This window comes from Rhamphochromis longiceps, linkage group LG15 (assembly GCF_057381845.1).
Source record: "Rhamphochromis longiceps isolate RC_006_pf linkage group LG15, R_longiceps_female_GT1.1, whole genome shotgun sequence".
NCBI lineage: Eukaryota > Metazoa > Chordata > Actinopteri > Cichliformes > Cichlidae > Rhamphochromis > Rhamphochromis longiceps.
Genome location: NC_140571.1, coordinates 4,568,724 through 4,592,479, shown reverse-complemented (window position 1 = coordinate 4,592,479; position 23,756 = coordinate 4,568,724). Strand labels below are relative to the sequence as shown.

The window sequence follows — 23,756 nt, the reverse complement described above, 5'->3', positions numbered from 1 at the left end:
AACAGTTTATATTGTAAGGTAAAGACCCTACATTAATACAATTATTACGATGCACTATTCTTCACATAGTGCATCCTGCTGCCTTCTTTTTCTCCAGGTGAATGATGCCTGGTTGCCCACATGATGGGTGAGTATAGGCACATGGGTAGGGCTACACAACCTCACCCTGACTGCCCAGTTACTGGCTAAGATACCCCACTCACCACTGTAGATGCCGGAGATGCCACTGCACAGGTCAAAGTTATTACTCACTTCACCTGTCTGTGGTTGTTTTTGGTTGTCCAGGTTATGTACAATAAAAAAGTAGTTACTTTGTTTACTGCTGCTATGCATGATTTTCTTTTTTTTACCTTCGCAATCTCCTCTTGGAACGCCATGAAGTTCAGGTAGGTGATATTCACCATGTCGGTGCCACTCACAACCGTCAGCATCCTGCTCTCCAACTTCCCCGACAGCGTGCTGTTATCCAGCAGCTCGCGCAGCTTGGCTTCCTTTACAATGAAACAAAAACACACAAATAAAAAAAACATATGTTATAACAAAGAAATGAACTATTCAGATCTAAATGAAAAACAAAAGTCACCAAATGAATGAATTTCTATAACAAAATCCCCTTCAATGACACATCGACAGCCACGGAGTGGTAATGATAATTTTCTTAGGAGAAAGAGAAGTATTTAAAATTTTTATATTTAAAAATAATATCCCTTACAGGCATGGATGAGGAACACTTAATTAATAAGCTTTCACAATGATCTCGTTTACATAAAAAAATTATTTATAGTGCTTTAGATTCTCTAATTCAGGGACCTAATACAGTGTTGCGTATGTCCCACTTGATCAATGCCCTTTCCTCTCATGTGATTATTGCAACAACTGGTCACAAGTCACATGATCATATGCTCGATATCCTATTGGCTAATGCTTTTGTATTTTTTCATTTCATATCTGCTCCAATTAAAAGCCTCAAATAAAGCATGTTGATAAAAGAAATTGTGCTACATAACCCAAGTTCTGAACACTTTATGTTAGCCTCTAATCCGGGCTGCACACACGTTGAACCTTGGTGGAACAGATCAGCCAGAGCGGCATCTAAAAGCTAGCAGGCCAAACAAAGCTTCAGCGAAATGGCAAATGACATAAAACAGGCCACAGAGGAAGATGAGCAATGCTTTTTTTGAGGAAGTGGGAGACGGCACTGCTCTGTGTCATGGCATTTTGCTGTGATGTTGTTTCAAAACAAAAACAGTCTCTGAATGAACTCAGAGGAAACAAGACTGGTTAACATTTGGGAGTTCGCACCTTATTTGATGGCTGATTTGGTTGATTAATTAGAGGACAGAGGTAGAGAGTCCGTGTGCTACAGCACCAGCGATTCTCAGTTTGTGTAAAGGGTGCATATGGCAGGCTATACAAGCAGGAAAAGAGGTGGGTTAAGTATTGAATGGAGAACTTACATGTAGACATGTAAGCACAAATGTCCAATAAGATGTCAGCACAGGATTTATTGTGTTATTTATTATTTATTAATAACCCCATGACAGCTCCCCAAAAATGAGAGCATGAGGGTTTTCCAGCCTTGCTTTTTAGCTTGTTTTAAGCCCAAAAAACATCCTCCTGTCTCAACATATTTCCAGCTTAACTGCAAAACCCCCCATACATACAATAACTTGTAATCAACATCACAGGAAAAAATGTTTTGCTAAAAAAACACCAGAGGACTCACTTAACCCAGGAGACCCGAGGAGAATGCTTTTCTTGCTCTCAAAGGGTTTTATTTTTAAAGGCTTATATAAAAACTGCAAATTCCTAAGTCAACAGAAATTGTCCCCACATTGAGAAAAAGCAATTGTCGGACTTAGTACAACCCTAATTCTCTCATCATCCGACAAAATCAGAGGGCTGCTGCAGGAAGTCTGATCTCTCCTACAACAAAACACTGGGTGCTGGCAATACTCCAGCTCCCACAGAGGAAAAACTCTGGAGAATTTGCATTCAGCCGAGCTAATTGTCAGAGGAGAATTAAACCAAACTAATTTTAGCAAATATATATTTAAGAAGTTCATCTTTGGTGCGAATCACAAAAAAAGCCCAAAAAAAGAGAACCCAACTACAATGCCTCTGAGGAGAAAGAGAGGAATAACAACGATCTCCTTCTCTTCTTTGCAAACCCAGTATGCAAGTGGCATACAGAATTCTTGCTCCGGCTTAATTAACACAACAGAAAAGCCCTGTAAAGGATTTTGCAGTGAAAGCAAATGAGCTTCCACTAATTTGACCAATCAAACAAAGAGCATTGTGTCCTGTGTCATGCTGATAAATGTCCTCTACACATCCCTCACACCCCCCAATCAAATTGTGGAGGCTTAGTGGCGCCTGCGATTATCACACTGAGAACTTCTAAGGCAATACATGTTCACCCTGTCCCTTCTGACAGCCTGTGTACTCCCCCCTTAACTAGTTTATGTGGCTAAGGAGGTACTTCTTGAAAATAAGACGTTGCTCTTTTAAATTAAAGAAAAAATGTATATGTGGAGAAAACAGGTTTTCAGTGTTGTGTATCATTTAGATGGTTAGAGTCATGTGTGGACTTGACCACCAATCGATGGAATACACACACATGCACATCCTGAGTTCAATGAGAATCAATCACTGTCCACTTATGTATTCTGAATGACACCCGCGTCATCATTCAAAGCATAAAAAGCCACTTGCAATTTGCTAAAACACACAAAGCTCCCTCTGAGAAACGCTCTGGCTGACAGCCAGACATGAAAGGCTTCTGAGAACAGACGGGAAGACAGTAAGATGCATATTTCATTTATTACTACAACGTCAATGCAATTTGATATTGTTTTGAAGCTACTGGTAGCCATTAGCTGAACGTAGGGCTCATCTCCCACTATGCAGTCATATGGGCGGGAGCTGCAGGCACTTACATCAGCAGTTATGTTGGGAAAAGACTGACTGACTGAAAGAAACAAGCTGACAGGTGGGCCCTGCTGGACGGGAGCAGGAGCAGGGGGAGGGAGCAGGAGCAGGGGTGGAGGAGATGAGGACAAAATAAAGAAAAGTAGAAATAAAGCAAGGAACAGAGAGCAATGGAAGGAGAGGAGCAGGAAGGGGGTAAGCCATGTGAGTGAAAACCAATTTGTGCTGGTGCATTGGGGGAGCTATTAGAGGCATGCCTGCGGTCTCAGTTACCACAAGGAGTGGAGATTCAGAGAAAGGGAAAGGGTAGGGATGGGATTTGGATGATGGTGTGGTTGAGTTAAGCCTTTATGAAAACACAGCCATGGCCTCTGTCTTCTGTTGCTATAGTGCACGCGTGTGAGTGTCGTGTATGATGCTTGTGAGCACGTGCTTAGTCAAGCTTTCAAGGTGCATGTTGGCAGCTGCTGCCTGTCAGTATAAGAACTCTTCTCAAACACTTAGCATTCAGCTGGAGATGCAGCCCGAGGAAATACACAGACTTTCTCCTTCTGCCTTAGTTTGTCACGAGGCCCCCACCTGCCCCCACCTGTCACCAGCCATGCGCTCAGACTGTGTCACACTCTGTTGGGCACAGGGAAGAGATTCAGATTGGCAAAGAGAAGTCAGCCACACCTCAGGTCATTAAACCTGCAGCACGGCACCTGTCTAAACCCTCTCTCCTGCGCACACAGCTCGGACACACACCATCGCAAATGCACACACCACACGTCCACCTTAGCACAGGCATGGAACTGCACTCGTGCAGGCTCGGCTCAACGCTCACACAGAGAAATACACACCGTCACACAGAGTGTGTGTATAAATAAACACACAGAGAGACATTAGATCAAAGGAAATGTCAGTATGAATGATTGATGATGAGCCATCTACCTACACACCACTCAGCAGGATCTGCAAAATCTAGTGAACCCGGTTAAGGAAAGGGCTTAAATTTAAGTTTATTATTAATGCAGAATGTAACAGTGACTGGGCTAAAAACTGGATGATAATGAACCAAAACTAAACTTAACAACTGATGAAACAATTCTGCACCAGCCTTAACTCCCTTTCAGTTAGGCCCCTGGCAGTACAGCCACTGTGGCCTGCTCACCATCATGGGCCTGACAGGCTACACTCCCCAAGAGGAGCTGCAACCAGACACGGGATGCCCGATGCTGATGTTTTGACGCTGTGTTGAGCTTACACAGATGTTTTGAAAGCCTGCTTTGTGGTTCAAAATGCCCACGTCACTTGATCACATGACGTGGCTATTTTTGGAGCTTTTGACCCCAGTTTTGACAAGCGGCTTGCCTGTTGTTTCTAACCTTGATTGACAGTGTGTAGAAAAAACCCAGTGACACCGAAAACTCCCAGAAAGCTTAAAAGTCATCATCATCATTATTATTATTATTGTTAGCAGCAGCAATCACAGCAAAGGGCAGTTTGTGGGACCCTATTGACAGCTCAGTTAGCGAAACCCATAGTACCCGCAGGGCAACAGATAATCCCACCGTAGCGGTCAAAAGATACATCGCTCATGTGTAACATGAACCATTAGTCTAGTGCCAAGTTGTAAACCTGCACCTTTATTTAAAAAAGAAATCCCGTTGTGTACATGTCTACATGAAACAAGCGTTTCATGTAGACATGTATGTGATGATTTTCTATTTTTTCCAATTTGCAAAAGAAGAAGCTAAAACTAAACTAAATAAATTGATATTTTTGAATAAAAATCTTTACATAGCACTTGATTTTCTCTTATTGATCTTTATTTTTCATAAGCATAACAAGCTACATTCATTCACACGTCATTCCACTGTAGATAAAACACAAAGATTAATGGGGCACTGTGGTTACGTATATATCCACAACACGTATGTGGTTATGAAAATACGCTCATTAGCCTCTTCTCTGTAGATTGTATAAATTGTGCATTGAATTTGATAACACGCTGTTTGTTACAGTCAAAGTTTTTCTTGTTTTGTTGTATGGAGATTTCTCCAAAATGTCTTAATTATGGTTATTTTTAAGAACTGGTTAGAATTGCGGAAAATCTGCGTTGCTTAAAAAACTAGCATTATCACCATGTGACATAGCAAAAATGGCCAGAAGGTGTCACCGTAGAGACGGGTGTCAGATTGTTTCAAAAGCTCGATACAAATTCGACGCATCTGCTCTAAACGTTTTAGTGTTTCACAAGGCCTCGGTTGGCCCATCGCTACAGTGGTCTTCTTACTATCATGGCCTGACTCACTATGCTACTCAAGAGGAGCTGCATGTCCTGCCTATATAATCAGTAGCTCCTCCCACTGCAGGAAATAACAATTATCCAGCAATTGAGTACCAAATCAACTCAATCATAAGCCTATCTAGTTATATGAAGTAAATGAAGCTCTTCTGAGCCTGTTTAAAAACACATTCTCCAAACATTAGGCAAATCTCCCCCTCCTTCATACCATACTTGGTACTTTCCCCCAAGAGCTTGACCGTAAAAGGAGTCCAAAAGGGTCCTGACTGTTTTGGCAGTTCCTGAGTCCAAACCAGAGGAAGGCCAAGTGCATTTTGGAGTAGAGGTCAGAAACCATCAAATTAATCACATACAAGTCTCAAAAACTATTTTTAATCAGACTTGTTTGGAAATTCGTCAGTGACTTAGCAGCAATACAAAGGAAAAATAGCAAGGTCAAAGCATTGTGCGTTGTTTAGAGGTCACACGCCTCCTCATGACACACATGTTGGACAAGTAGTAGTGGAATTGTCGAATGCTTTTATGACGAGCTTCGCTTCACGAATGTATATTAACGTGGTTAAAACAATTATTAGTTGTAAAGGAAAGCTGTTTTAACAGATGAACCTTGCTATGTTCAAGGCAGCTGTAGCAGGAGTACAAGCTGAGTAATGTGACAATTCTTTCTTTTCTTTTTTGAAGCACCAATTCTCACAAGACCTGCATTTTGCATGTTTTTTTAAGCTGGTTTGGTTGGTATCTTGAGGATGGCAGCACTTTAGCTGACTCTGCCAGCCTGCGCATTGAAGTTCACACTGAATTTTTAAAAGCATCTGCACTTGTTAAACAAAAGGATGTTATAGAAGCACTGGGAACTTATTTTATGGATATAATAACGATTTCAGCCTTGTAGTAGTTGTTCAGGCTTTATTCAATGCTGCAACAAGTAAATCAGCTATCTCCTTGAACTATAACTTATCATACAATTTTGGCTAAGCTGTGTATATTCAATAGTGTAGAGTCGTTATAAGGTGTATTTGGTATTTGAATCAAAGAAGATATTCTCATCTTTGCCTTTTCCCCCATCTGACCTCATGCACAATCTGCTCATGGATTTATAATCATCGGACAAATGAGCAGAAAGACTTAAATCCAGCTTGAACATCAGAATTCTGAGGAGCACATTCTAACGTATGGAGCCGCGGCACTGCAGAGCAGTACTATCAGCAGGGCACCTAACCTCCTCCTGCTGCCGGCTAGCCTTGTTAACTAACAGAGCGGCAAGATGCTGCTGGTGGGACGGTAAAGCTTTGGGCCTTTTGGAAGGCAATTATGGGATATCAAGCTGGGGGGTGATGTGCTCATTCTGCCACACAAATGCTGTGCAGATGCATGTTTTTGTCGTTTTCAGCAGAAAATATTTACTGATGTATGAGCCGCTTCAGTCTGAGCCGTATGACGATATGCCTCGTGTCGCTTATCTTTGTCATTTTATTGATGTTTAGTTTGTCTATATCTGTACGCCGATGTGCATCCTTGTCTACCAGCCAGTGTGAGTCACAGTCTACAGAGCATTTCACCCACAGCAAAGCTAATCCTAAGATGACTCCCTCTCTTGGCAATGCAGTCATTTATTTAAGAGGGTCACGCCGGATCTGCAGAGCATGTTTTAAACATTAGCCGCTTCATAACCTTACACAGACAGAAAGCACTGAAACGTTGATCCTATTAGAAGAAAGCCATAGCTTTTGCTTTCTGTAAATGGCCTTCCTAATAATCCACACTCATTCATGTGCCACCCAGACACATATGAGCAGTGACATCAACACAGAAAAAAAGAGAAAGGGGGGACTTGCACTTCACACCCTCGCTGTGGGAGTCTGATGCCTTACTGCTACACGGGGACACCATGTAGTTCAGCTTAAAAGCGTTTCTGCTGATCAGTCTGTTTAGTTCAGCCACAGTAGCAGCAGCCTTTCATATAAGTATGGGCGAACTGTCTGCTCCCATTGCAGTTCTGCAGTTTCATACTTTAAACTTCCTCAGTGTGGAAACTGCTTTGCTAACTTTTCTAGCTTCGGGTAAAACTCAGCCACCATACTGCACACTGCCCAAGGATAAGCTGCAGATAAGTCTCACAAACAACCACACAGTAAACACGATCAAAGAATAAAAGAGAGAGGGGAAGTGCAAGGGAATCGGTGAGGGATGAAAGATCTTTGATTCTGGGTAAGCCGTCTCCCGTCTTTCCTGTGCTGTCTGTATCGCACTCCCACATAGTCATAATTCAGGTGAGAACCAAAGTGTCAATGAGCAGCAGACCACCGCAGTTTCATGAGATGGCAAAATACCCATGAGGACAGGACTAAAAGGTCAGTGATTCATCAGTCAGCTGTCAGGTGATGCATCACCAACCACAGTACAGAAGTGACTGCACACATATTTGGTACATTTGGTGAGTGTGTGTGTGTACTTTGCCATCCAAAGCCAGAAAACACTTTGTCACAAATCTTCGAGTGAAGCGTGAGTGAACAGTTTGCAAAAGAGGAAGCCCTCGGGATTTAAATTGTATTATCTTTTGGAGTAAGACGCTAGGCTTAATGTTTACATGTGTTTGATTGAGGAGTGCAATGATTAAGAAGGGAATCACAATAACAAAAAACACATCCTGATGAAAGCACTAGCTCCTCACAAGCACTCCAGTCGAATACATTAGCCAGTGGTGATGCGTCGCCAGGGCTCAGTCATGCAGCGAGGCACAGGTTGAGAAAATGCGTAGGAGGAAGTTGAAAGCTCGTACGGACTTAACAATCCTTCATTCCAGCTCTTCAACAGGGGCATTTCATTAACCCCGAAGCAGTGAGACATGAAACAAGAGACAGAAGGGGTGGACGGAGGGGAGACCGAGAGCGTATATCACGGCATTTCCAAAATGCCAGCACATCAGCAATAACTCGAGGTGACAGGCGCTCGTTTTCGCGTCTTGGGGAAGTGGCGCACCATTCACACCCAATACTAATCATCTCATGACACGCAGAGGAACTGGCCATTCCAGACGTTCAGGGGGAAAGAGAAAAATTCATTTTTTAAAAGAGGACTTACACAACTGCTGCATTTCTCATTTTATCATGAATAATCTACTCGTGGACTCTTGAATTTATTCCTCTCACCAATCAGACTTTTATTGTACCGCACAGCTATACTTCTGTCTAGACCCGCAGGGTTAACTGGACTCTACACTCCAGGCTAAAATGCATCTGGAAGAAATTCACAAGTTCAGGTATGTTTATGTTTCACCCCAGAAACCATGTTTTTGTTCATCATGCTGCTTTCATTGGGCCTGGGTGTAAAACAGGAAGATCCAGGTGCATCCAGAGTTTTTCCTCTATCAATTTCATTATTTGGGAGGTTGCTTAGAAAAATGCTTTTGTTTGGTTTTGGTATCTTCAAGGCCCTCAGGGGGTTAATGGTGTCTCTAGTATGGCAAAGATAGATATATTTACTGAGGGTTTCTCAGAGGAGTTGCATAACCTGTTTACTAAAGATTATGCAGCTCTTTCCAGTTACTAGTATACTTGAGTTAATAGCAGGGATAAAGATCTAAAGGAAAGCACTGATGCTTCTACAGCTACTGCAACTTAAAATGGTATACGCAGGACTGCTCCTCCACCTCAGGGGCCTTGCACAGCTGTAGATGCAGCTGCGTCTACAGTTACTTTCACAGATTCAACCGAATTTTATCCTCCGCTGTCAGACTCTGCTCTTCAGTTGAAGCTAAAAGGATTCATCTTAAAGTGGAAAAAGAAGCGTTAAAGTTTCAGAGATATTTCTTGACGATACTTTGTCACCAGCGATGTGCCTGTGAGGAAGTGGCAGTCCTTTGAAAGAGCTTGTGAGGCTGATTTGAGCATGTGCACCAAGCTGTTGTTCCAGGTGCCAGTCATTGATATTTTGCATCCACCATGAGTATTCCCTGGTGGGACACATGGGGGGAAATAAAGCTTTAAACCAACTGCTTAGACATTTTTACTGCCTTGGGGTGAAATCAAATGTTGCAAAATACTCATAAAAACTGTCATGTATGCCAAATTGTAAGGAAGCCTTACCAGTAAATTCCTCCATCTCCATTTCAGCTATTGCTGAGTGTTTTGAACATATAACATCCTCTGCCTACCATCCAAAGTTACCTAACTATAAAAGCACAGGTTGATCGTGCTGCAAAAGTATATAGAGAGTCCGTTTACCTCCTTTTGTGGATGAAAACGGACCCAAGAGTCATTAGGTTCAACCGAGAACAACTGGTGTTTGGTCTCACAGTGCCCTTAAAGCTGCTAACAGACACCTGGAAGGTTAGATCAACCTTTGCTTTCTAATCTTTCAGACTCTGTGGAGTTTTATGACCAAGTTCCACAGCAGTGTGACATGACCTAAACTAAATTCTGGAGCAAGCCCAAGAAACAATGAGATGTTGATATTATTTGGAGACAAAATACAGAGCATTTCAATTTTATTTATATAAAGTCACCTCAAGGTGCTTTATATTGTAAAGTAAAGACTGTACAATAATAGAGAAAAAACCCCAATAATCAAACAATCCCTTTTGACCATACGCTTGATAACAGTGGGGAGGAAAAACTCCTTTTAAGAGGTAGAAACCTCCAGCAGAACCAGGCTCAGGGGAGGGGCAGCCACCTGCCATTGAACAGTTGGGGGTGAGAGGAAAAGAAAAGGGACAAAATGGCTTTGGAGTGTGAAAACCACCCACGTCAGCAGTGTTGGGATGGGTTATGCAGGCTTGGGACTGGCACTACACTAGCTTGTGACCTGCCTGAAGCTGGGTTTGTATTTCCTCCTGCTATATAATTGGCGATCATTTACATGTAAGATGCATACGTTTTGTCTAGTACCCTCTATGGACAAAACATTAACATGCAGAGTTCAAACATCTCCCTGAGCTGGATGAAGAACTCTGATCACAGAGTGATGCACTGAAGTTTAGTGCTGCAATGCTTTGACTTTGAATCTGGTTTTACTGGACACCCTTTGAAGTTTCAGTCCTAGAACGAATAATTAGGCAGCTTGGCAGCAACAGGAATACTGGAAACCTACTTCTACTTCAACATAATACAACCGGCACCTGTTAAAAGCCAAATCCAGCCCCTCTCACACTCTTTCCCCTGCTTGGCAGTCTGAACAACAGCATTCCCTTTCCCACCACACTTGTTTCCTTTGTTTGGTTTTTCATTTGTAATATACTTAAGTTAGGTAACCATACTTCGCTGACTCCCGTGTTCATGAATATAACTGTCATCTTTTCTTCCCGGATGTCATCTTGAATTTTGTGCAGTTGATTTTATTTACCAATAAAGGCTCACAAATACAGACATCGGCCAACGCAGAACAGATTCTGAGTATAAAAGTTGCCGGTCTACGACCGCAGAGTTTAAACGAAGTAAGCCTTGTGTAGTCTGAAAGCTGCTGACAGCCATACCCGCAGACCCGGCCAGCAAATGGCACAAACTCCTAATTTAGTCATATGAACGCTCTTGACATCTCATTCAGGCTGCCGTGTCATTGAGAGAAAACACATTCTTCACCAGAAACATAAAGACTGCTTGACAGCATTTGACTGCAAATCACAGCCCCCACAGTAACCAAGTCATCTGATTTAACTGTCACCCAAAACACGGAGGAGTTGCCACAGATTTTAATAGAACTCATCTTTTCAGCAGCAATGTAAGGACACACTGCTTTGGCGTTTGCACGTATACTTCCGACAAAATCTCACCAGATATCACATGATAGAATTTAATTAATCGCTTATATAGATTCCTAATAATTCTTTGACATAATTCTTAAAATCTCTGCTATCCTAGTAAGCTGAGCATGTTTTTTTAGGGTCAAGATGACTTTAATTTTTCCAAAGAACAAAAAAATGGAAGAATCTCAATTGCCTGCACATGGTGACTGCAGGACTTTGAAGAGAAAAATCCTCCAGAAATGGGCAGGAAATTGGTCAATCTTGCTGAGAAATCTACTTTCCTCTGGCATCAAGATAGCATGCAAAGCATATCAGGAGGACCTTTACACCAATACTAGCATGATCAAAAGTTACAGTGTATTTATTTAATAGTGGTTGCCTTTTTTTAACCATTAATCTCAATCTCAACATGTTACAGCAACTCAACAGATACATTTAAGAAGCAATAAAGAAAATAAATGCTTTTCACTAAGTTTTAAGGTGTTACTGTGTCACTCTGTGCAGTCTCTACAGAATAAGGTAATTGTTAAAAAGGTTGTTTGAGTATTTCTGTTCACAGAAATCCAGTCATAACTCTCACAACCACTGGGACAGGCCACCAGTGAATACACAATTATATGGCCATTAATGGCCAAAAACAAACTTGTGTAACAGATGCTTGAGGCGTGAAGGGACCTGTTGAGAAGCAGGCTGCCAGTTTGGATTAAAAAAAGAACATAAAAGCTTGGAGGACTCTGCGTATGGATAATTATACAGAGGAGAGACGCCACATTTCTGTCACAGTGCTCCTCAGTTCCTGAGAGAACCTTTTACAAGGGCACGTGCTCCATACGCAGCATTAAAATTAGGTCATAAATATTACATGTGTTCAGACACGCAAGGGGACTTTGTGAGCATCGAATAGTGACCCGGTTTCTCGGGGAGAGAGTTTGAAGGAGTGAATAAGCAGAAGAAAAGTGGCAAGAGGATGATTCACGCTGTGTGTGAATCACTCTGAAGGAAAGACGGAGAGACAGAAGGGGCAAGGGTTGATGAGGTGGAAGTAGTCTACCTGGCATACACTCTCCCTCCAGCTGACTGAGCCCACATTGGGCACACAGGAAGGCAGAGGTGCGGACGGGAGGGAGCTGACCTCAGATACACCGCATGAACTCCAGCGGGAGAAAAATAATCAGCTGCCAGGACTCACAAAAGCAGCTCTTCTCATTAGAATGAGCACTAAACAAAACTCGGGACTCGCTAGCGCACAGAAAAGTCAAACAGCTGAGCCTGAAATCGAATTGAACAAGTACAACGCTTGTTTCAAGAATTTTGGAAAATGTCATAAGCATCATGCATAATAAAATGATATATTGCTAGAAAAAAGCTGAGAAATTTTATAAAGACAGCTTTTGAGTCCATTGTTCATAATATCTAACTAAATTGAGCATTTATTGCAGTTTTGGTTCCAGAGCAAAGAAAACAGGAGTAAACTAGCGCTAAAATGTTACATTTGGGTAAAACATAACATAAAATGTTACGTTTGTAAGAAAAAACATAAAATGTATCATAAAATGTTACGTTTGAGTAAAACGTAACATAAAATGTTACGTTTGTAAGAAAAAACATAAAATGTATCATAAAATGTTACGTTTGAGTAAAACGTAACATTTTACTCAACTTGTGTAAAAGTCTTTGACAAAGTTTCTAGTAGCAACTCGCTACTTAAAAGTTCCTCCTCTGTGTCATTGTGTCCCAGGTATTCTGGTCATTACTCCCACCCACTGCCTCTGACTCACACTCTTGAATTTGTGAGGTAGATGAACCCCATTTTGTTCAAGCTGTCCATCAAGTGGCACTCTGTCAGGGGTGGCACAAAAAACAGCTCGCAGGCACCGGCAACTGGCAGGTACATAACTATGGTAATTATCCTCTAGTCATACACAAGCTCTAATTTAGCGAGGGCAGACTTCTGAAAACGCAGAGGAGCTCTGACGGACTGCTAACAGCCAACCACACGTGGAAGGACACATGCGTGTGCGCTGGCATCCAAAAAGGCGCAGATGTATATACACCCACACAAAGACTAATAAACATAATTGGTGAAAAAATAGGCACGAAGCAGAGGCAGCCAAGAGACGGGTGAAACGGGCATTTACATTTTCGATGCTTCCTTGAGCGAGAAACTGAATCTGCTCCATTCTCTAAGTGACCCTGAAATGTGACTTCCCCGCTGAGAGGTGAAGCAGTAACAATCCGGTTATGTGTATTATTAGTGACTGTGCATAACATAGTGTCTCCGGTGAAAATATTTGACTGGAAAAAATAAATGGGCATGAATCACAAGCAGTGCAACTTTGATGACCATCAAATGTGACGATTCAGTCAGCAAAAATTCAGCAACCAGGCCAAGTAATTTCCAATAAATGAACAACGAAAAGAACTTTGTATGTGAAGTGCACGAGCAAATAATACAGCTTCACAGACGCAGGTATAAACTGAACAACAACTCAGAAGCCAAGCGGGCAAAGCGGCCGCACACAAGAGGGTCTGCTTGGCGAGCGCTGCAGCAGATTCCTGCTCTAGCAGGCAACTCTGCGCTCGAAGCTGAATTCTGCTCCTTCAATTCAATCTGATTTCAAGCAGTCTGGAGGGCAGAGCCCAAAAAGTACAAGGGCCCTAATGTGATTTGTCACTTTCAAAGCAGTGATGCCACAACCTCTGCGACTGACAGGTTAAGTTTACTGCATTACAGTGAGTTAGTTTTTGTTTAGGCACTAGCTCAGGGTATGGCAGTCTTACCATTTCATATCAGGCAAATGAGTGGTTTGAAGTTGTCATGTTGCGCTGTAAGCGAAAGACAGTCTGTTGCATTTTCTTTTTGAGGGACTATTATCTGGAAAAACTACTATAGTGGAGCCCTTACAGCCAGACTTGTACTGTGTTTCACTGAGTGACATCTGGCAGTTACACAAACATGGTTTACACCTATTTGTTTGCATTTTGGAAATGTGAACAAATAGAATTGACCGATCTGCTTTAACTCATTAATGGAGATTTGTCGCGTTAATGCAGTTATGGCGTTAACGTCATTTTAACGAGATTAACGCTGACAGCACTAATTCTTATTATATTAAGGTAAACCTGTGATTAAACTAAATGAGATAGATAGCTGTTGTTAGTTAACTTGACAAACTTCATGGTCCCATATATAAGCAAATACGGTACAGAAGCACCAGTTATTTTGCTGCCACAGTGCACTCTCATGCAATGGCGATTTGCCTGCTTGGCTGTTGACTTCTACACGCGTGGGTTGTTGATTTTATGTGTGAGGAAATTTAAGTGCACAAGTGGCAATGAATACCTGCGCCTGTGAAATTAGATTACTTGGTTGAGATTATGTTTTATCTCGCATAGAATTAATGACATAACCCTGACTCCGTATTTATGTTCTTTAAAAATGTCTGCCAAAATTACCTACAAAGAGGGTGGATGGGAAAAAAATAGACAATTCCAACCATCAGTACTTCATCTGGCACCCTGCTAGGGACCTTCCATAAGCCAGGAACCCAGAGGAGAGAAGCCCTACAGGGGCAAGCATCTACAATGGGGCCCGGGAGTAAATAATTCACAGGAGTCCCTGTTGGCATGGTGGAGCCTTCAGGCTGTAGTTGCTCTGCCACTGCAGATGCTGTAAGGAGGCAGCATATGTCCTCTCCCTTTGGCTCTTTCCTTTCTTGGACTCCTTCACTTGCACATCCTTTCCTTCCATCTTGATAAACCGCTCTCATGTGCCGTGCCCTTGCCACGCAAAGGACTCAAGCAGAATCCAGACTCAATGACATCTTTAATAATCCTGACCAGAACCAATTGGGTTTATTGGGGGAAATTCCTGCAGGACATAGAAGGAGGGCTGTGGAGCATCAGAATTAGTTGAAGAGGAGAGGCTGTTTCTTTTTTTGTCTTTCTGCTCACAAAGCAGTATGCTTCACATGTACCTGGCAGCACCTGACTATGACTTGATTTGTTTGGCTAATATGAATGACACGCAGGTGTTGTGTAATAATACAAAACAAAAAGCTAGTGCATTACAAGTGTCCTGCAATAAACTAGTCTTTTGAATTACAGAACTGAGGAAGAATAGTGATTTTTCTCTTACTTTATTCTGTCTTGAACGCAAATGTGGCATTACAAAATTACTGTTACCTCCTGATTTTTAAGGTACTGTGCATCTCTAAGGGCAAATTCACGGCAGATCTTGATTGAATCCACACATCAAAACTCACTGTTTTCCTGTGAAAGCACAGTGGGGCTATTTCACTTCTTATTAAAGCTAACAGCTCAGAAGGTATCTGCTTCAGACGGCGGTGCATGCGGGATCATTCAAGCCTTTGCAAAAATAAAGAAAAAAAAGAAACTGGCAGCTGTTTAGCCATGCAGTCACTGCAGTTCCCACAACTACAGTAGATGGCATAATTTGGTACATAAACGACCCCAATTGTGCCTACAAATCCCTCAGTAAACATTTAAGGACCCTTAGTGAGCACTGTGCAGTGATAATTATGCTTTATCCGCTGTCTGTAGTCATCGTTTAGCCTTTTGCCATCATTAGCTCCGCTGTGACACAGACATCCTGCTGTCTCGACTTCCCCAGACCATCTGCCTGACTAGGCCATGCCAGCCACCAAACCAACCAACCACCTACACCCCTATGCCCCATTTGGTCTGGCATCTGTGTGCTCCACTGATCTGCCAACAAAGATTTACTGAATGTTTAAACAAGCCCTTGGATATTTGACAACATTCATTTTCCCATTTAAGCCCATGGTCTCATTTTCAGTCAACAGTGGCTGCGGGGACAGCCCATTTCCAGACCCCACGGTGCTAATGATACACATAATGCGAGAGATCAAAACTCCGTGCGGAACTAGCCTCCATATCTGATTGGTTTGGATTCTGTGACCGATCTTGGATAAAAGATGATTATCAGTCCACGGTTGTTCTCTACCAGACAACACAGACACCTATGGCCCCCAGGCATATTAAGCCAATCTCAGCCTTTAATGACAGCCAAGGACAAGAGTCTAGACACAGCTGATTATCAGAGAAACCTCTGAATTGTTTCTTTTTTTGTTTTGTTTTAAAGGTAACAGCTTTTGGTGCAGGAAAAGATGGAAATGAGCAAGAAGGGCGGTAACTGAATGAAAACTGGTGTCTGCCAATCCTTTTACACAATCCAGAAACGTAACTGAAAGCCACATCGGGCTTTAAGGGTACACAAACAGAATATAAAACGTGCCTTAAATACAGTCTTTAACACTTCAAATCCCAAAAAGCTCATTCTGTTCATCTGGAAGTAGCGTTTTCAGTGGAAGACACGTTTCGTCACTCATCCAGAGACTGAAGAAGTCACTTGTTTGAGAGACGAAATGTTTCTCCTACTGAAAACGCTACGTCCAGATGAACAGAATCAACTTTTTGGCACATATAAACTGTTTGCTGCTCTATAACAGATGCTTTCACAACAGGCAGGCCAAACATATCGCTGCTGCCTTTCCTGTTTCCAACACTGTCAGCCTACCATTCCAAGCGAGGACATTTCAGCCGAATTCAATCAGACATTTATCATCTTCCACCCTGAATAAGAGCATATGAGACCTGTCGTCATGTCATCAGTTATGATGACTGCATATAGATTCTTAAACATGCTGTGTACACAGGACCACAGTGGCATGCACTGACAGAGCAAATCTGTACCAGTAGAGTAGATGGAAGTCATTATAGCCTATTTATGCTGCATAATAGTGATTCCTATGCAACAATAGGAATATAAAGATAGGAGCCTGTCAGAAATATTTACATATTTTGAGTGCATTATTGTGAATAATATGGTAGTGACATTCCTGGATTTGATGTGGTTTTCCTGATGCTAGTGATATGTTCTGCCTTAGCTTTGGATGTTAACAAAAGTTGAAAAGGTGATTAAGGCTGACATGACAAAAGAGTGTTAAGTGAAGCGGTTTTATGCTACTGGCAGTTTTCACTTGCTTTTAGGATTATTAAGCTAAAATACTTGTTAAGCACTCACGTTTTCTCAAGAAAGTGTTGCTATCATCTCTCGTAAGTGTTACACTTATGAAACAGAACCTGCAGTCTGTCGGCGTCCAAACCATGTGGTGTGCAGAATGGAAGTGGGGGAGCATGTCCAACCAAACAAATGGCTGAAAAAAGAAATAACAAAAGCCCAGCTTCCCAAAGGAAAGAAAAAAGACCAAGTATGCCAGTTCTTCCAAATTTAGCTTCATCACGCATCACCGAACGTGAAAAAACAAAATGTACGTGTGTAAGAGAGGGATAAGTGAATGCGTCTTATACCTCCATTTGCTGTGCTCTTTTAGGCAGTGGATAGTTCAAGAGAGAGCTGTGTCTCTGGAGCAACAGCATTGAGAATCAGACATTTTCTTTACCAGCCCTCCTAAATGTACTATTAAAAACCAATTAGGCCTTTGCTGTGCTTATGTGCTTCACAGGAATCGTTGAAGGGAGTGAGAAAGGTCACCTGTCTCTTTAAGTCTTGACATTTATACGCACAGGTATAGAAACGATCATTCAAGTGCACCCAGTGTGTGCCGAGTCTACCTCTGTCCTCACCTATGTGATTTATGTTGTCAGGAGAAAGCTAGTGTGACCAAAATGTCAATTAATAAATTTCCCAAGAGCCGCTCTCTCGTCTCACCCACTTCGTCACGATCTGTACGCCACATGAAGCATCTGTTATGAATACATGGATGATGACAGTACAGTGGGAAAACACTGAGCTGATATTAATCATTCCAGTTACATCTGGACAAATTAGAGAGGAGAGGTGAGAAACTCATTTCTGCCCGAGGGCATGTCTGAATGTTTAACCATCCACTCGCATGGTCTGGCTACAAAATGAGATATCTGCGATTTGAAATGATCAACGAGCAGTCTTTCATTAGCGCCGCTTCATTGGCACTCACAATCATTAACAAAGTAAGGCAGTTTCAGTATAGTTCTCAGTTAAAGTTAAGACTCATTTGAGACGCTTTCTTCCAAAATCATCAACTTTTGCAAAGTAGATTAGATTGGATGTTTTCAGCAAGGCGATAATTAGCATGAAAATGGTTCTGAAGTTGTGCCAGTGGCACTTCAAAACTCCCAGGTGATGTAATAGCTTTCTGCAGATTCATAAACATTTGAAGGATCACAGAAAGTGAGCTTTAAGTGTCCCTTTGCTGGGTTTAATTAAGAACACATGCTGCCAAAAACAGTTTTCATAGGAAAATGATACTTGATGAAACAGATTTTTTTTTTAAAATCATTGTCTCTGAATATTAAAATCACAAGTCTCGAACAGCAAGTAGACCTCAGTAAAAGTTGCTCCAATTAAGCAGCCAATCAGACTCACAAGTCTGACTGAGAGATGAGGTTTTCAGTTCTCGCTGACAAAAGAAAAGAGGTGCGAAGGTCTGTACACGAGAACAGAGTTAATTAGAGATGAATGTGATCGTCTCTATGTTCCCCTGTCAAATGGAAACCATGTGTCTGAAAACCTTCCCTCTTCTTGCTACCTGTTAGGCTTGCCATTCCTCCTTATGGTTTCCATGGTAACACACCCACAGAGCTGTTCATAACACTTCAAATTTCATGCTCACCTGCACAGTGGGTAGTATGTATGGTACATCACCACTGAAAGTTAATTCCATTGTCTGGCTTATGTCGTTTTGCCAAGTATAAAGCAAAGTGAGACAATTACACTGACTAATTGTGAATATACTGTAGTATGTATATAAATATATCACTAAATTAAAACAGTGTACCAAAAACAAACAAGCTATTCCTTTGAGACTGTCATTTCTGAAGCGGCTGGATATAACTTAAGCAAAGCAGGTGCAAGGTTAGTGTAAGTCACCCCAGTGGAGGTAAATATTGGCACACTAATCACTGATTGGGATCTTGACCTGATAACTGGAAAATACCAACTTGTTCAATATACTGAAAGCGACATACTGATTGAACAGCATGGAAGAGGAGCCAAATTGAGACCAGTCAATAGGAATGCCAAGAGCCACTGATTGTAGAGTAATAGGAGGTCACCTGCCTGAGGCAGACTAAATGAGTTACTGTTGAGATTCATGGCTGCAATAGTCTAAAGCACTGGTTTTTGCACATACTGAAGTATTTCTAAAGAAATCAGAGTTTATGCTGAAACTCGACTAATCCATAAGAACAGATATTTAAAGATCTAATGAAAGAGCCATGTTAATATTGCGAAGGAGAGCAATGGAATTCTAAACTGCTGATCTTCAGTCAAATTAATGCCACAGTAACTAGCAACGTGCCGGGTGAAACCAGATTGGCATTTTGACACGACGCCTTAAAATCTAGGCGTCACCAAGCTATCGGGGAAAGCTGGCAAATTTGCAGTGTTGGGAAGGTTACTTTTAAAATGTATTCCACTACAAATTACAGAATACACACCCCAAAATGTATTTTGTAACGTATTCCATTACTCAATGAGAGTAACGTATTTCAAATACTTTGGATTACTTAATATATTATCATGCTTTTTTACAACTACATGAATGTACTATTGCAGTGTGATTTATTACTATTACTGAAGGTTATTCGCCATACCAACACCAACTAGATTTTTAATATAAATGAGTAACAGTAGGTGGACATTAGGTAAGGCTGCACTTTTTGCAGCGATCTCGTATAGAAAACTATTCCGCGCGTATATAAAACAGGTCCGCGGCTCCGAACCAAAAAGGCGTAAAACCGTAAAGGGACCTCCGTCTAATACGTCGGGTTCATGTCGGGCTCGTAGCCGAAAACTAGCTTTACTTTGTTGTCTGGATCAAATTTGCTAACGAGAGACAGAGAGAGGCGCTGAAAGGCTGCTCCAACGGAACTTATTGTTTCGGAGGAAAACACGACCACGGTGTACAGTCGAGTCTTAATAGCTTACTTACAACTGGGCTCGTCAGGCTGCAGTGGTTACTATTATATTTACATGCTTCCAGCTCCCGTTTCTGCTCGGTGACAGCTCGTACTTTTCCACTCACCTTTTTCTCCCGCTTTCACGCTCACAGACACATAACGGGTATTTCAACAAAGTAACTGTATTCTAAATACCACCTGTTTAAACGGTAACTGTAACGGAATAAAGTTACTCATATTTTGTATTTTAAATACGTAACGGCGGTACATGTACTCCGTTGCTCCCCAACACTGCAAATTTGCTAAAAGTATTGGATAAGTGGTTTTAAGATCCAGCCACTCCAATTAAAGCAGTAACAACACCAATATCACTACATCAAGCTATGCTGCATCCATCTTTTACCTGAACAATGTTATAAGAATCCTTTTTGAGTGTAGCAGCTTACTCAATTGTTTTCTGAGTGATCTGCATTCAGTCGATAAGGTTGAGAGTAATGACTCAATGGTTGTTATATCACTTAAGGAGTATCAAGCTTTACCTGAGCTGCAAGACATAAGACCTGTGTGTTAGATCATATTTTTCTTCCAACACACTATTATTAGTCTAGGTCGCCTCTGGTTTTACTGGATGCACTAACCATGGCTTGTTGCCAGACTCAATGTTCTGTTAGTGCGGACCATTAAGCATAAAGCCGACACGATCTTGATGATTATAGGTCACCTGTAGCCTTAGCCACTATAATGTAAAAAGCTTTAGAAAGAGTTCTGTTGGATACATTAAATGCGTTCATCAATAAAGGGGAGGCGATATTTCAGCAGGTAGAGCGTTCGCCTCATCGGAAGGTCGGGGGTTCAAATCCACCGAACGGCTACCCTGAGGTACCCCTGAGCAAGGTACTGTCCCTACATACTGCTCCCCGGGTGCTGGATTGGTGGCTGCCCACTGCTTCACTGAGTGAATGGGTTAAATGCAGAGAGTAATTTCCCTAAAAGGGATTAATAAAAAATCTAGTCATAACCAGTTTGGCTTTAAAGCTAAAAATGGCACAATTACTGTATGTATTATTCAAAGAAAAAAGGGCAAATTCATTTGTTCTTGTGTGATCATGTAAATCACAGGAAGTTATCTGTTAAGTTGAGCCAATGACAGGTGCTAAAATACAGAGTTGAGAGTTGTGAGAGTTCTGGCTTGCTCACTTGCAAAAGAAGAGATTGAAATAAAGATATGGAGACAGCGTTTAAGTTCTTTTTAATCTTCATGTTGATGATTTGTTGAAAATAACCTTTAAAACTGGCATGATTGGTAAATGTTTATCAGACCATATTATGTAGCAGATGACCTTGTGATCTTCAGCCATAGTAAACGCTGCTCTCCAGAAACTCCTTCACATTCTTCTTCTGTGGTGTGGAAATGATATCAGATACAATCCCTAGAAGAGATCCACCAACATTTGTAGAACAAAGGACAAAGTTCCCCTCCATTTAAATAGTCGGATAATAATCGTATTATCTGTAGTATGGTCTTACGGATCGAATGATGGACGATGAAGATATTTATAGGCAATGAGGAATGATGCAGAAGCAAACATCCTCCTATGCAAAGTTTTTGCAATTTTTTCTCTATACAGACCATACTTTACACCTCTGTATAGGGCAGCATACTTGTGGACAAACTACAGGAAAGCCACTATAAACACGCAGCTTATGACGACAACATGAAATGGTACGGTGCGAGCGACGCGTTTGTAGCTGCTGAAGTCACTACATGTAATGCCTTATTGACAAATCTTAGCATTTATTGACACGGTTGATACTTCTGAGAATGACATCAATGTGGTCTCAGTGGATAGACGGTTTGGGCCTACACATCATCGGTCACTGTTACAGTTGTCTCCTTGTGGGTGTCTGTTATTTGATTTTTACCTTATTTGCTGCGTTTCATGTAGATTTTGTTTGCTTTAATGAGCCATTAGTCTGGATTTTTTTAATTCATTAATTATTGCTTAGTATTAGTAAACATGTGAGGAACAGGATCAGGATGTGAGGCACATCTATCTATCTATACTGTAAGGGTGCACTGACCTTTTCCCTGCCTCTAGGTGCTAAGATGAAAGATGAATGCGTGTCTGTGTTAACACCGATTTTTCTTCAGCAACAAAACTGCTGACTTTCAGCTGGCAGCAACCCTCCTTCGCTAGACTGAGAGCCCCTGTCTCGACTGGTTCCTATTTGATCAGCTCCAGTTCCACTGGGACAACCTTTTGCTGGGTTAACAAAATGTCACATCTGAATTCACTGCAGGCATCAAGTGACTTGGAGACATGAGCCAAGCTCCAATGGAACAGTCTGACACCAAAGCAGCAGTGACTGAAGAAAAGGGTCACGGCACGCCAAGAGTCCAGCAATTAATTTATATCCACATTGATATTTTTTTTTTAATACTTGCAGGATTTTCTGAGTTTTGGCCAGCTGCTGCCTCTTCAGCTGTGATAAAACTTGTCACTTTTTCTTTGAACACCTATCCCTGCAAACATTGTGTATATATACTAAAAAATCTGGCAGTTTTCTTCCAAGCGAATCATTAATTCATGTTATAACAGTTTAAATTCACTGCTTTTAAGTTTGAATCACTTGTAATTTTAAAACAATTACTGTTTTAAAAAACAATTACTGATTGTTTGCGCTCCTTTAAAGCAAAGCACCGTGCTGGGAGAATGTACAAGTGTAAATTTAATTATGTGGACAACTGATAAACAATTACTACACTGTGAATTTCATTAATTATTAATGGTTGTTGCGCCTGTTTTGTGAAGCCTGGTGTGAAAGCTTATTCTCACGTGATTTGGCCGATGCATAAAGCAGATATCTCACATTACTTGCTCTGTTCACTACAAATAAAAAAAGATGAATACACACAAAGATGATTCTTTTTCCCTTCTTAAAATCTTTAGGCCATTCCTGCTGCGACTATGCTAAAGGTAGAAATTATACCTGCACAGGTGCACCATTGTGCTTCTTCTAGTCTTTTCACCAGGATAGTAATCTCTGGTCCCACTGGGGTAATTCTCCCTCCACAGTGACACAGGCTCCTCTGTTCTTCATTGAAGTCTCAATTTCACTCATTCATTCAGCTGGTAATTTTTTTGCCCTCATTCATCCTAGTCCAGAAGCACAGTCACATGATAGCATCTGAGGCCAAAGAGAGGGTAGGCATCACCTTCGATTTCTCTGCGAGCGGTAATGAGACGGTCTGCTTCACACCAGGGGAATTAATCAGTGTGCAGGAATTACCTATGTAATTGACTGTAGAATCAAACCCAAACCCATCAGGGTCCATCACGCTAACCTTTTCTTTGCTTCTTTTCTCCCCTCCTCACTGCCCCTGTTTTTAATCCCTGCTGCTGCTCGGCTGGAAGGTTGCTTCGATGCGTGACGCTGATCAATCGCCTCGTCATTGGCGGATTGAAAAAAAATGGTCCTGCGGTTACTTTTATAAAAATCAATGAGTCAATGTTCCAGTCCACTTTGATCACCTTTAACTGCAAACTGCCATTTGCCCTGTAGTCAATCCCGCTGATGATAAAGATAGTCAGGAGCAATGGAGACACTGAATTAAAGAAAAAATGTTTGAGGCTGTCAGGCTGACAAAGCCGAGACGGAGAGTCAAAACTAGCAGGGGGGTAATGCATGCTTGGTTAGTGTGATGTTTATTTCAGCACCCAAAGAACATAAAGTGTTGTGAGTATGACTGCGCGTGTGTGTGTGTGTGTGTGCGGGCATGTGTGTGTGTGTGAAGCAGGTCTAAAATAGGAGTGTGTGGGAGTTCTCCCTCCAGACCTGTCAACTGAC

At 41.6% G+C, this 23,756-nt stretch overlaps 1 protein-coding gene across 3 annotated transcripts in view; it reads right to left on the bottom strand.

Annotated features, from left to right (window-relative positions):
• Window positions 1–23,756, bottom strand: part of plcb1l (phospholipase C beta 1-like) — a 129,974-nt gene that overhangs the window by 55,037 nt on the left and 51,181 nt on the right. For all 3 annotated transcript variants that reach the window (XR_014907475.1, XM_085381186.1, XM_085381187.1), the window contains exon 4: window positions 351–491. Coding sequence is in view for 2 of the 3 variants with exons in the window: in XM_085381186.1 (XP_085237312.1) it covers window positions 351–491 (141 nt within the window). In the remaining variant the exon portion in view is untranslated. The remainder of the gene's footprint in view (window positions 1–350; window positions 492–23,756) is intronic.